The sequence below is a fragment of the Pantherophis guttatus genome, chromosome 3, assembly GCF_059756535.1.
Source record: "Pantherophis guttatus breed Tessera chromosome 3, ASM5975653v1, whole genome shotgun sequence".
NCBI lineage: Eukaryota > Metazoa > Chordata > Lepidosauria > Squamata > Colubridae > Pantherophis > Pantherophis guttatus.
This window is the reverse complement of record NC_142065.1, coordinates 207878754-207893753: the sequence shown is the minus strand read 5'-3', so window position 1 is coordinate 207893753 and position 15000 is coordinate 207878754. Positions and strand designations below refer to the sequence as shown.

Genomic DNA, 15000 nt, shown 5'->3' with positions numbered 1-15000 from the left:
ACCTTCAGCTCTTAGGAACATGAAGAACGGTTACAGGAACTGGCATGGCTAGTCTAGTGAAGAGAAGGACCATATTTGAGGGGCTGCCACAGAGAGGAGGGGGTCAAGCTATTTTCCAAAGCACCCAAAGGTCAGACAAGGAATAATGGATGGAAACTGACCAAGGAGAGATTCAACCTAGAAATAAGGAGAATTTTTCTGACACTGAGAACAATCAACCCATAGAACAGAAGTTGCCTTTGGAAGTTGTGGGAGCTTCATCACTGGAGGCTTTCAAGAAGAGACTGGACTGCCATTTGTCAGAAATCTCCTCCTTGGGTGGGGGATTGATGAACTACAAGGTCCCTTCCAACTCTGTTAATCTGTAATCCCCTCTTTAGCTAACATGTATTGAGCAGGCTGATGGCCATGAAGGATACAATAAGTACAGAGGTGGATTTCAGCAGGTTCTGACCAGTTCTGGAGAACCGGTGGTAGAAATTTTGAGTAGTTCGGAGAACCGGTAGGAAAAATTCTGACTGGCCCCACCCCCATCTATTCTTTGCCTCCCAAGTCCCAGATGATAGGGAGGAAATGGGGATTTTGCAGTAACCTTCCCCTGGAGTGGGGAGGAAATGGAGATTTTACAGCATCCTTCTCCTGCCATGCCCACCATGTCACCCCCACCAAGCCACCCCCACAAAACCAGTAGTAAAATTTTTTGAAATCCACCACTAAATAAGCAATATATCGTTCTTGATATATAGGTTAAGTTGAAACAGCATTTCTCTCTCTCTCTCTTTTTTAAAATATTTTTTATAATTTTATTCATAAACATTTTTGAATACAGTGTATTGTCAGGGTATACCATTTACAAGAAAAGAAGACCAAAGAAAAGTCAGTAATAAATATTAACCCATAAACTGATAATAATAATAATAATTTAATAGCACATGTGCTGATAACAATAGTAATAATATAACCAAGTAATTTTAACTAAGTTTCTTTTTATATTGGTTTATTTACATTTTTGTTAATTATAATGATTGTAGTTATAGACCATCTCTATTTTTAATACATACATTCGTAGTTTTTCTTCCTCTAATCTCTACCTCTTGTCACACATAAAATCACTCATAACCACTCATAAAATCTGTTCCATATCAAATAATATTCTGTGACTTCTTTATCTTTTATTTTTAAAGTTAGTCTGTCCATTTCAGAACAGTCTAAAATTTTTCAAATTACTTCCTCATCCGGCTGGGTGTTCTCATTTTTCCAGTATTTTGCAAATATAATCCTTGCTGCTGTCAATATATGTAAAACAAAATATGTGGTCCCTTTATCAAAACCCTCTGCATTTTTTTTTTCTCTGTATGTGCTGCCCTCTGGCTTCTGAAAATAGACATCTACACATTTTGTCTGTGTCCTCTGTAATTCAGTGGATTCTTTCATTTCAAAGTATCAGGGAAACGTGAAAAAATTCAAAGGAAATAATTTATTATCAGTTCAGGCAAAACAAAATAAATAAATAAAAATCAGGAGTGTTTGTTTAGTTTATGATCCTCTTTCATGGAACACTGTTCCAGGAACAGAGGACCTGAAAATTGGATCTATAAATATTTTAAGTAACCAATTAGGATGTCCCGTTTCCCTACAAAGAAGTTGCATTTTGAGCTTTTGGGTATCAGTCATGCTTCTTAGCATGCTGGGTGTCTAGGGAAGATAAAGTTAAATTGCTCTTTCAAGTTGAGCTCAACTGTGGGTGACTTCATTTCCTGGAAGACTTGGCAACTCTATGGAAGTACCCTTTCTGGGTACTTGTGTAAAATTTTAAGAAATTCATCTTAAAGGTGATTTATACTTTAATCTCCAAATAAAATTGGTTTCCCCAGTTAGATTCACAATGCAGATTTGATAACATCAGAGGTATGCACAGAAGATTTTTGCACATTAATTCCTTTAATTAATTGTATCTGCTCAAGTCAACATTCCTTGGGTGAGGCCTACTGTGTCATCTTACATGGCTTCCTAGAGGTACTTGACTACCTCCTTCTCCTTCTCCTTCTCCTTCTCCTTCTCCTTCTCCTCCTCCTCCTCCTCCTCCTCCTCTTTCATCTTCTTCTTCTTATTATTTATTTATTTATTTATTTATTTTTGCGATTTATATGCTGCCATTCTCCCGAAGGACTCAGGGCGGCTTACAACAACAATCAATAATACAAATCACAAAATCACAAAATAAGTTAAAAACCCCTTAAAAACCATATTTCTTCTTCTTCTTCTTCTTCTTCTTCTTCTTCTTCTTCTTCTTCTTCTTCTTCTTCTTCTTCTTCTTCTTCTTCTTCTTCTCCTCCTCCTCCTCCTCCTCCTCCCCCTCCTCCTCCTCTTCCTTCACCTTCTCCCCCCTCCTCTTCCTTCTCATTCCCCTCCTCCTCCTCCTCTTCCTCCTCGTTAATTGTAATCACAAAGCATATATGGTGTAATTTTATTTCTTTCAATTCTTGTCTTGGAAACTTGTTTCTTCTTAACTGGAGAGACCCCAACTTTGAGAAATACTCCCCACAACCCCATTCTCTTTTCACAGACAGATACCTTTGCAGACTTTGATACCATGACGGATCGCTTGCTGGATGAAATCATTCAACATATTCAGCTATACAACTTATCAATATCACGTATCAGGTAAAAGGGCAAGAAGAAGGAAATGGGCTATGAGACTACACTGGGGTCCTTTTCCTGATGTGAGGGACTGGGGGGGGAGCTAGGAAAAGAATCAGAAAGCAGGAAGAAATGTTAGTTCGGTCCTCCTGAATAGAAACTCCCTTACCTCATGAATGTACTGCATCCAGTTTTGGTCACCACACTATAAAAAAGATGTTGAGACTCTAGAAAAAGTGCAGAGAAAAGCAACCAAGATGATTAGGGGACTAGAGACTAAAATATATGAAGAACGGTTGCAGGAACTGGGCATGGCTAGTCTAGTGAAGAGAAGGACCAGAGGAGACATGATAGCACTGTTCCAATATTTGAGGGGCTACCACAGAGAGAAGGAATCAAGCTGTTTTCCAAAGCACCTGAAGGCCAGACAAGGAATAATGGATGGAAACTGACCAAGGAGAGATTCAACCTAGAAATAAAGATAAATTTTCTGACAGTGAGAACAATCAACCAATGGAACAGAAGTTTGTTTGTTTGTTTTTGTTTGTTTTTATTAAATTTATATACCGCCCTACTGCCGAAGGACTCAGGGCGGTGAACAGGCACAAAATAAAATACATAGATACAAAAGTTAGAAACATAATTAAAACCAGATTAAATAATTTAGCCCGAGACAATTAAAAATCCCAATAATTTAAAACAGATTTAAATTTCGATTTAAAAGAATTTTAAAACAGGGGAGAAAATTAGGCCAGGCCGGCTTGCTGGAATAGGAGGGTCTTAAGAGCACGGCGGAAAGTGCGCAGATCCGGGATCCTCTGTATCTCTGGGGGGAGTTCGTTCAAGATAGTGGGTGCCCCCACAGAGAAGGCCCTCCTCCTGGGGGCCGCCAGTCAACATTGTTTAGCTGACGGCACCCGGAGGAGCCCCTCTCTATGAGAGTGTACCGGCCGGTGGGAGGCTGTTTGTGGTAGTAGGTGGTCCCGTAAATAACCAGGTCCTAAGCTATGGAGCGCTTTAAAGGTGGTCACCAAAACCTTGAAGCGCACCCGGAAGACCACCGGGAGCCAGTGCAGCTCGCACAGGAGAGGTGTCACACGGAAGCACCATGTTGCTCCCATAACCACCCACACGGCCGCACTTTGCGCCAGTTGGAGCCTCCGGGTGCTCCTCAAGGGGAGCCCCATGTAGAGAGCATTACAGTAGTCCAGGCGGGAAGTGACGAGGGCATGAGTGACTGTGTGTAGGGAGTCCCAATCCAGAAAGGGACGCAACTGGCGAATCAGGCGAACCTGATGAAAAATCCACCCGGTCACGGCCATCAAGTGCTCTTCTAAAGACAGCCATGAATCCAGGAGGACCCAAGTTGCGAGCCCTCTCTGTGGGGGCCAGCAATTCACCCCCAATAGTCAGCGATGGCGTCAACTGACTATATCGGGACTTCGGAAACCACAGCCACTCGGTCTTGGATGGGTTGAGCCTGAGCTTGTTGCCTTTGGAAGTTGTGGGAGCGTCATCACTTGAGACTTTCAAGAAGAGATTAGACTGCCATGTGTCAGAAATGGTGTAAGGTCTCCTGCTTGAGCAGGGGGTTGGACTAGATGACCTATAAGGTCCCTTCCAACTCTGTTAATCTGATTTGAATCTGATCTGATTGGAAAATCAGTTCTGGTGGGGTAAAATATGGGAAAAGGCATTTTAAAGATACGAAGTTGTCTTAACAAACTTAGTACGACCGAGGCTGGGAAATTCCTATTGTAGTTAACAAGATTATGTATGTATTCTACATTAGTGTTGAAGAGTGATGGTTCGAGTTTTGTGCCTCAAGTCAGACTTGTCCCAAAGGTCCATTTTTTTCCAAAAGGCAACTGGAATTTCTTGGGGTTTTTTTTTTCCTTTGAAAATGTTTCACTTCGCATCCAAGAAGCTTCTTCAGTTCTTCAGATGTTCTTCTGAAAAAGAAAAAAAAAACATTTTGCACAAAATGGGACATGCAGAAGGTTTGGGAGGCCTGCAGAGTGCTCCTGGGGGCTGGGGAGGGCAAAAACCAGATGCACAGAGGCCAAAAACTTTTTTTTTCTTGTTTTCCTCTTCAAAATCTTGGTGCGTCTTATACTCCGGTGCGTCTTATAGTCTGAAAAATACGGCATGCGAAAACAAGTATAAATTGTATTATTTGCATTTCTATAGCTTCATCGGTCACTCGCTCGGTAACGTGATTATCCGATCAGTACTGACCCGGCCCAGGTTTCGCTATTACCTCAATAAGCTACACACCTTCCTGTCCCTCTCTGGACCTCACCTGGGAACGCTGTACAACAACAGTACTTTGGTTAGTACAGGTAAGAGTCTCTGAAATCATCCATGGGTAGGGGCTGAAAGAAGAAATGGGTATGGATAGAGTAAAAGGAATCATATATGATTAGTTGATAGCAATGTGTCATAGATATTATGATGTCGAATTCTCAGGCATCTCTCTTAATTGAGTGTGGTTCTTTTCCAAGCATGATTTTCAAAGAGCGTCCTTAAGAAGATTGGTTGAGAAGACAAGAATTTCAGGACCCAAATTCTTTCTCATATAAACTCATACGTATTTTTCAGAGTATAAGACACACTTTTTCCTCCCTAAAAGAGGGTGAAAATTTGAATGCGTCTTATACACTGAATGTAGCCAAAAACACAAGGCATGGAGGAGATGATGGTAATCCCTGAAGCCTAGAACAGTTGATTGGGGGTATTCCGGGAGGCTGATCCACCCGCCAATCAGCTGTTTGTGCTGAATCAGGCTGCAATAATTTGCTGAAGCTGACCTGGCTGTTTGCTATTTGCTGCAAGGATGTGTCAGAGTTTGCAGCAGCAATCACATCCAGAAAGCACACACAAGTAACTGATTCAACAGGATTCAATAACTTCTCTTTATATATAATATAAAGTAAATATACAATACCAAAAGCAGGTTTTCAAACACAAGCAAAACACAAGCAGAGGAGAGGAGTTTCAGTTTTAGTTTCAGAGATCAGCACAGCATGCAGCTTTAGAACAGTTGACCTAAGCCACGCCCAGGCTCCTTGCTGTCTCCTTCCTTGTTGCTCACACAGTGAATACTGTTTCAGTTTCCAAACAGTCCTCAGCTCCAGGGAGGGTTCTACTTACCTTTACTACTGGTTTGCAATGAGGCCACATGTATGCGCTCGCTTCACTCACATGCGCAGAAGCATTTTGATGACGTTGGGGTTGGTGGGCGGAGCCTCCCACCATTTTTACTACCGGTTCTATAGAACCAGTGCGAACCGGGGGCAACTGGTTCTCACACACTGACAGGATGCTAGCCTGATGAATACTGGCAGGCAGAGGCAGAATTTTTTTTTCTTATTTTCCTCCCCAAAAACTAAGGTGCATCTTATATTCCGGAGCGTCTTACACTCCGAAAAATATGGGGTTCCTCTCTTATTACAGTTGGATGCAGAATTCTTGGCAAGTGAAATGGGTAAATACTTAAGTCCATATAATGAGAGCTAACATCCTCTGTGCTATCAATCAGCGAAGGATATCAAACTGCAAATAAATAAAGATTACTAGATGAGTAGGAAGCAAAGGCTCGGCCCCTTTCTTCCGTAGCTCTCATTAGTGAAGCTACTTTTTTAAAAGCAATAAATAAAGTATTTCCTAACAATATTTACAGAAACAAAAAAGATAAAATACAAATAGAAAATAGAAAATAACAAAGCAGTCCTTATAACTGGGGCCACTTTGGCCTTCACTTTACACATATTTACACATACAACTATTACACAGAGAGCAGTGTGATGGCTCAGGGGTAAAGATGCTGGGTTTGTCGGCTGGAAACCTAGCAGCCCAGGTTTGAGACCCGAGTGCCATGCAACAGGGTGAGTTCCCGTCCTCACTCCAACTCCTGCCAACCTAGCCATTCGAAAGCATGCAAATGCGAGTATATAAATAGGTACCACTTTGGTGGGAAGGTAATAGCGCTCAGTGACATCATGCTGGCCACATGACTGCAGAAATATCTTCAGATGTCGCTACTCATTGGCTTTGAAACGGAGATGAACACTGCCCCCTATAGTCGGCAATTAGTAGCGGAGTAAAATCTACAGGGACTCCTTTTTATATTAGCCCAAATGTCATTTTGCACATGCATAGAGTCACACACACACACACACCCAAAAAAGGAGGGCAAAAATGTAGTTATAAAAACTGTCCTTATAAAATTGTTTGATCTCTGTTGATCATTTGTTGAGTATGTGAAACGCAGATAACAAAATTGCTATCTTCCTGAGTGCATAATCACAATTTTTTTTCTTAAATGAATCCCTCCACACTAATTGGTCTGATGGCTGTTGTTCTTGGAGATCAATTCTCTCTCTCTCTCTCCCTCTCTCTCTCTCTCTCTCCCTCCCTCCCTCCCTCCCTCCCTCCCTCCCTCCCTCCCTCCCTCCCTCCCTAGGTTTGTGGCTGATGCAAAAGCTGAAGAAATCTGGCTCCCTTTTGCAGCTGACTTTCAGGGACAATGCCGATCTGCGGAAGTGTTTCCTTTACCAGCTTAGCCAAAAAACAGGTGGGTTTTTTTGGAACAGGTAAGAATGTACCATGCCTGACCCAGGGGTGAAATGTAAAATTTATTACTAAAATTTGTTACTAAAATTTGGTTCTGTGGGCGTGGCTTGGTGGGGGGGAGGATGATGTGACTGGGTGGGCGTGGCCAACTTTAAAAAAAAATCAAAGCATTTTTTCTAATGCTTTGAAAAGCCTCTGCCGATCAGGCAACTCAGCTGGGATCGTCAGAGACTTTTCAAAGCATTTTTTTTTACCATCTCTTCGGCCAAGAGGTTGCAGAAAAAAATGCTTTGAAAATCCTCTGACGATCCCAGCTGAGCCGCGCGATCATCAGAGGCTTTTTTTTTTTACTTTTAAAAGCATTTTTTCATCAGAAGAGTTTGTAGAAAAAATGCTGGGGGGGGGGGCAGGGATTTTTGCTACCAGTTTTCCGAACCACTCGCCGCCATTGCTACTGGATCAGGCAATCCGGTCCGAACAGGGAGCATTTCACCCCTGGCCTGACCCCTTTTGATAGAAAGACACCAACGACATGGGAAAGTGGTTCTTGTGTAACAAGAACAACAACACTAAAAGAAAAAGTGACTTATGACCGTTTGTCACACTTATGACCATCACAACATTCCCCCCCCCATGTGATCAAAATTCTGATGCTTGGCAACTGACTCAGGTTTATGACCATTGTAATGTCTCGGGGTCATGCAATCCTCTTTTGCAACCTTCCGACAAGCAAAGTCAATGGGGAAACCAGCTTCACTTAACAACCGGGTTACTAACTGAACAACTGCCATGATTCACTTAGCAACTGTGGCAAGAAAGGCCGTAAAAATGGGGCAAAGCTCACTTAACAAATGTCTCACTTAGCAACAGAAACGTTGGGCTCAATTGTGGTCAAGTACGTCCTGTATATCTCTTACTATGTGATATTCCAAAATTATCACACAATGGGAAGAACCTAACCCTATTCTTGTTTTTGGATGTAGGAGTTAGTTCCTCAACTTTCTAATCTGAAGAGATCTGCCATCTCTCTCTCTCTCTCTCTCTCTCTCTTGTCTCTGTTTCTCTCTCTGTCTCTGTCTCTCTCTGTTTGTCTCTCTCTCTCTCATTGTCTCTCTCTATTTCTCTCTCTCTTTGTCTCTCCCTCTGTCTCTCTCTTTCTCTCTCTTGTCTCTCTCTGTTTCTCTCTGTCTCTCTGTCTCTGTCTCTGTCTGTCTCTCTCTCTTTCTCTCTCTCTCTTTGTCTCTCTCTGTTTCTCTCTTTGTCCCTCTCTGTTTCTCTTTGTCTCTCTCTCTTTGTCTCTCTCTCTTTGTCTCTCTTGTCTCTCTCTCTCTCTCTCTCTCTCTCTCTCTCTCTCTCTCTCTCTCTCTCTCTCTCTCTCTATATATATATATATATATATATATATATATATATATATGTTTCTCTCTCTCTCTTTGTCTCTCTCTCTCTTTTGCAGGTCTTCAGTATTTCAAAAATATAGTCCTTGTCGCTTCTCCCCAGGATCGCTATGTGCCATTTCATTCTGCAAGAATCGAAATGTGTAAATCCGCCTTGAAAGACAGACATACAGGTGAGAGTCTCCTTGAACTGAGGTATCCACCGCATTCGTTTCAAATTTCTAAGACTATTTTGTCTCCCTAAAATAAGATGGAGTGACATCAGCGAGGGGTTAGGGTTGGGGCTGTCATTTGGCAAACTAAGAGTAATTTTCAAGAATAACCTCCCCCTATTCCTGAAGAGAAAAGATTTTGATCCGTGTGTGCTACCTATGCTGGTGAAACATGGGCACTAACCTCAGAATCGCTACAAAAGCTACAAGTGGTGCAAAGAGCTATGGAAAGATACATGCTCGGCATCACATCACAGTATTCATTTGAAAAGGAAACTATACTACCTATCCTTGTTTTTCCTTCATTTTCAGAAAATGCATATGGGCCTCCAATCACATTTTTTCCTTTATGTTCTCTTGAAGGATACTGTTGTGACCGAGGCCCACGTAGAGATTACCAAACATAATTCAGTCCTGAACAAACTTATTTTATTAAAACAGCTGAGAATTAATTCATTCTCAGCTTAGTCCAAAACAAATTCTTCATAACCAGTCCTATGGCCCTTCCACCAACCTTTGATGTCTTTGGCAACCTGCCAAAGGCTTTTCTTGGCAAAACCCCCACAAAGTTCAAGAGATGCTGACAAGAAGCACTGGAATCAATGTTGCTTTTCTACAAAGAACCCAACAGCTCGTTGCTGCTCATTTAAGCCTTCTGGGAGTGGCCAATCATCTTCTGGCCTTACTCCTGAGTTGTCCCTTTTGCTTCAGCAGCTCTTCTGGCAACTCTTCGCATGCGTGCACTAGGAACAGGCTCCTCCTGTTCCTCTGCCTCTCTGCTGTCTGCCTCTGGAGGCTCTGGAGTTCACGCATTGCTCCCAGATGGCCCTGGCCCCATCTCTGCCTCCGATGCAGAGCCCTCGTCTGGGCCCTCCCCAGACTCCAGGACTGGCCTATGGTCCTCCCCAGCCTCCTCACTGCCTGACTCCGCTGCCAGGTCCACAGACTGCTGGCGGACCACAACAGATATAGAGCAGGGATGTCAAACTCTTGAAATAGGGTTATCAGGATTGTGTTTGACCTTGGGGGCCGGGGTGGGCATGGACAGGGTGGGCATGGACAGCTTGATGGCACTCATGTCGAGGGCGTCTGTAGTGGCTCAAGTATTCTGCCAGCGAAAATGGGCTCCCAGGCTCCAGGTTTGGCAGCAATGGCCTTCTGCAGCCCACTGCTGACAATAATAGAGCCCCCCCCCAGTCTCCGTTTTTTGCTGCAATGGCCTCCTGCAGCCCTCTGCCAGTGAAAATGGAGCTCGGGGGGCTGTGCCGTATTTGGCCGTGATGGCCTCTTGCTGCCCTCTGCCAGCAAAAGGGGAGCTCGGGGGCTGTGTGTGCTCCCCAAGCTTCATTTTCAGCTGCGACGGCTTCCTGCAGCCTTCTGCCATGTCAGGAAAAATGATGATGCATAAAAATCTTGGTTTCCGGTAAGATACCAGAAGCGCTCCATGGCTTAGGACCTGGTTATCTACAAGACCGCATTCTGCCACCAATTGCCTCCCACCGACCAGTACGCTCACACAGAGAGGGCCTCGTCAGGGTGCCGTCAGCCAAACAATGTAGACTGGAGACCCCCAGGGGGAGAGCCTTCTCTGTGGGGGCCCCTGCCCTCTGGAATGAATTACCCCGGGACATACGAAGGATCCCCGACCTCCGTGCCTTCCGTCGTGCAGTGAAGACCCTGTTATTCCAGCAAGGCGTTCTGATGGGATAAATGATTTTAATTTGGTTTTAATGGGGTTTTAAAAATTGGTTTTAAAATGAGAGTTTTAAATTCGGCCTATGATTTAATTATTTTAATCTGCTTTTAAATTCTATTTTTGTACATTGTTTTTATTATGGCTGCTCACCGCCCTGAGTCCTTCAGGAGAAGGGCGGTATATAAATTAAATAATTAAATTAAATTAAATTAAATTAAATTAAATTAAATTAAATTAAATTAAATTAAATTAAATTAAATTAAATTAAATTAAATTAAATTAAATTAAATTAAATTAAATTAAATTAAATTAAATTAAATTAAATTAAATTAAATTAAATTAAATTAATAAATGAATACCCAACAGGAACAGCTCCGGTTTAAGATCAATATGTTGCTGTGTCATTTTCTCTAGCCATATTCAATTTTTTGCCCAGTAATTTCTATAAGTCTAGGTGTTACTGCTATTGCTATGGTGTAAGGTCTACTACCTTGAGCAGGTGGGTGGACTAGAAGATCTCCCAGGTCCCTTCCACCCTTATGAGTCTATATTCTATGATATTGCCCAATACATGATGACGATATGCATTTTTTCCCCCCAATTTTCCAAGGTCCTGTTTATGCTGAGATGATCAACAACCTTCTCCAGCCCGTCGTGGGAGCGAAGGACTGCACTTTAATCCGTCACAATGTATTCCACGCCTTGCCAAACACAGCTAATACGCTGATTGGACGAGCTGCTCACATAGCTGTTCTGGATTCTGAACTGTTCCTGGAAAAATTCTTTCTCGTGGCAGGACTCAACTATTTTAAATAGGACCGGGAGCCTCAGGGGAGCACAGAATGCTTTGCAGAAAACGGCAACCGTTTCTGAATCAAGGGAGTGCTATATTACCAGGAGAAGGGGGAAAAAATGGCATAGGCTAATGGTGACATAGCACGCACCTACTCATACCCTATTTATTTGGGGAAAGAATCAAGTGCTTCAGTTACTAAGCATTCAAAGGGCCAACTCTTGGTGCTTTTGAGAAGATGGAAACATCTCCACATTCAGTTTCTTTGTCCTTTCTCTCTTTGGTCATCTACAATTGTCATCTTCAAATGTTGAGAGTCCGATTCCAGATCTGCCTCTATATATCTGTGATGGGATCAGTATTTTTTTTTCTTGTCTCCTTCATTAGAAAACCCTTCTAAGACTAAATCACCTTAGCTGAACTAATCTTGAGTGTAGGTTAACACATGCTGGTGGAAACAACCACGAAGCTCTGGTAAAACAAAAACTCAGTAAAAGCTAGTTGTACATTGTTGTATAACATGGTACAGACACATGATCATGTCCTAAATTTTAAGAGTAAGGGGCCAAGAAAGGACAGAACAGAACAGAACAGAGTGGAAAGCGGAGTTGGAAGGGTCCTGCTCAAGCAGGAAACGCTATATCATTTATCCAATCTTGTTTTAAAAACTTCCAGTGTTGGAGCACCCACAATTTCTGGAGAAAAGTTGTTCCACTGGTTAATTGCTCTAACTGTCAGGAAATTTCTCAGAAAATTCTAGGTTGCTTCTCTCCTTGATTACTTTCTATATATTCCATATCAGGGGTGGGTTCTAATTTTTTTTACTACCGGTTCTGTGGGCGTGGCTTATTTTGTGGGCGTGGCTTGATGGTCATGTGACAATTATTTAGGATTTAGCAGAGATAATGGTCTACCAGGCTTTTAACTGTTTGCAGAGCTCTACCGGTCTACCCATTTATTTTTGCAGGCACTGATTTACTCATGTATTTTTGCAGGCACTGGTCTACTCATTTGTTTTCTTTTAACACTGATCAGCTGTAGGGAGGCCCTTTGAAGCCCCAAGGCAAGAGTTTAAACAGTTTTTTTCCCTCTAGCCATCAGCTGGGACTCAGGAGGCAGCAATAGATTGAGGGTGGGGCCAAATAAAAAGTAAGAATAACGCTGGGGGTGGGGGGGGCAGGGGGAGCAGAACCGGTTCGGTGACATCATATCATCACCGCTACCGGCTCGGGAGAACCGGGCCGAACCGAGAGGAACCCACCACTGCTCCATATATTGATGAATGCAAGCTGCTGTGAGTTTTCCTGAATGGAGTGGCATCAAAGCCAAAAGATTTGTTCCCCTGATCAATTGTTCTAACTGTCAGGAAATTTCTCCTTAAATTGCTTCTCTCCTTGATTAGTTTCCATCCGTTGCCTCTTGTCCTGCCCTCAGGTGCTTTGGAGAATAGCTTGACTCCCTCTTCTTTGGGGCAACCCCTGAGATATCGGAACACTGCTATCATGTCTCCCCTAGTCCGTCTCTTCATTAAACTAGACAAAGTTTGAAGGTATGAAGATTCAAGCAAACTCGTTAAATACTGCAGTGTGTCCACCAACATTGTAGGTTGACAAATTTTATCTGAGAATTTCTTTTTCTTTATTTAATATATAAAAGACAAAGAAAAATAGAAAGAGGAAATTAGGGGGAAAAGAAAGTGAAGGTACAAGGGGGAAAAGACAGATTTAACAGACAGATTAACAGAGTTGGAAGGGACTTTATAGGTCATCTAGTCCAACCCCCCACTCAAGCAGGAGATCCTACACCCTTTCTGACAAATGGCAGTCCAATCTTTTCTTGAAAGTCTCAAGTGATGATGCTCCCACAATGTCTGAAGGCAACTTCTGTTCCATTGGTTGATTGTTCTCACTGTCAGAAAATTCCTCCTTATTTCTAGGTTGAATCTCTCCTTGGTCAGTTTCCATCCATTATTCCTTGTCTGGCTTTTGGGTGCTTTGGAAAATAGCTTGACCCCCTCCTCTCTTTGGCAGCCCCTCAAATATTGGAACATGGCTATCCTGTCTCCCCTGGTCCTTCTCTTCACTAGACTAGCCATGCCCAGTTCTTGTAACCGTTCATCATATGTTTTAGTCTCCAGTCCACTAATCATCCTGGTTGCTCTTCTCTGCACTTTTTCTAGAGTCTCAACATCTTTTTTATAGTGTGGTGACCAAAACTGGATGCAGTACTCTAGGTGTGGTCTTACTAAGGCTTTATAGAGTGGTATTAGTACCTCACTTGATCTTGATTGTATCCCTCTGTTAATGGATCTTAGGATTGCATTGGCTTTTTTGGCTGCTACCACACACTGCTGGCTCATATTTAGCTGATTGTCCACTAAGACTCCAAGATCTCACAGTCACTGCTATTAAGCCTAGTTTCACCCAGTTTATATGTGTGCTTTTGGTTTTTCTTACCTAAGTGTAAGACTTTACTTTTCTCTACATTGAATTTCATTCTGTTAGACAGGGCCCAGGGTTCAAGTCTGTCAAGATCCATCTGGATCTTGAGCCTATCTTCTAGAGTGTTTAGCTATTCCTGCCAGCTTAGTATCATCTGCAAATTTGGTGAGTTCCCCTTCTATTCCCTCATCTAAGTCGTTTATGAAGATATTGAAGAGTACTGGGCCTAAGACGGAACCTTGTGATACCCCACTGCTTACTTCCATCCATGTAGCCTTAGACCCATTAAGGAGTATACGTTGAGTACAGTTTGTCAGCCAGTTGCGAGTCCATCTGGTGGTGATGCTATCTATCCCACTTTTTTCTAGCTTACTAAGAAGTAGGTTGTGGTCTACCTTGTGGGAAGAAAAGGCATTGACCTCTGACTCTTTTTAGCACAGGACAAGACAAATTTTACCTCAGAATGTAAAGAATGAGGAAAATGTAGCCTCTGTTACCTGAAGGGCAGGAACCAATCTTGGATGATACTAAAAATGGTGTCCTGAGATACAAAAGCCTTTTTTAAGGCAACGTGGCCTAATTCTCCCATTTGCCTTCTCTGAAAAGTGCTATTGTAGAAAAGGCAGTCACAGCAGAGGGTGGAACCTAGTTAATTATGGAACTTTTTTTTTTTTTAATTTGATTTATATGCCGCCCTTCTCCGGAGACTCAGGGCGGCTTACAATGTGCTAAGCAATAGCCTTCATCCTTTTGTATATTTATACAAAGTCAGTTTATTGCCCCCACAAACTGGGTCCTCATTTCACCTACCTTAGAAAGGATGGAAGGCTGAGTCAACCTTGAGCCTTGGAGAGATTCGAACCACAGAAATTGCAGGCAGCAGAAATTGCAGGCAACTGGGAAAAGACTAAGCAAAATGAGGCTGAGTGCTCCCGGTTCAGACGGGATCGCCCGATCCGGTAGCAATGGCGGCAGGTGGTTCGGAGAACCGGTAGCAAAAATCCCTCCCCCCCCATGCCCAGTTGAGCCGTGCAATCATCAGAGGCTTTTTTTTATTATTATTTTTAAAAGCATTTTTCTACAACCTCTTCCTCCAAAAAAATCCTTAAAAAAAACCAAAAAAAACCTCTGATGATTGCGCAGCTCAGCTGGGATTGTCAGAGGCTTTTAAAAACATTTTTTTTTACAACCTCTTCAGCCGAATGTATAGAGCAGTAAACCAAAAAAATGTATTGATCTCTATCAA

At 42.5% G+C, this 15000-nt stretch overlaps 1 protein-coding gene across 2 annotated transcripts in view; it reads left to right on the top strand.

Moving 5' to 3' along the window:
* Positions 1-15000, top strand: part of FAM135B (family with sequence similarity 135 member B) — a 187680-nt gene that overhangs the window by 169504 nt on the left and 3176 nt on the right. For both annotated transcript variants that reach the window (XM_034436027.3, XM_034436029.3), the window contains 5 exons: positions 2567-2664; positions 4831-4982; positions 7106-7216; positions 8672-8785; positions 11131-15000. The exon at positions 11131-15000 is cut by the window's right edge and continues 3176 nt beyond it. In XM_034436027.3, coding sequence (XP_034291918.2) covers positions 2567-2664; positions 4831-4982; positions 7106-7216; positions 8672-8785; positions 11131-11336 — 681 coding nt within the window. In that variant the 3' untranslated portion in view covers positions 11337-15000. The remainder of the gene's footprint in view (positions 1-2566; positions 2665-4830; positions 4983-7105; positions 7217-8671; positions 8786-11130) is intronic.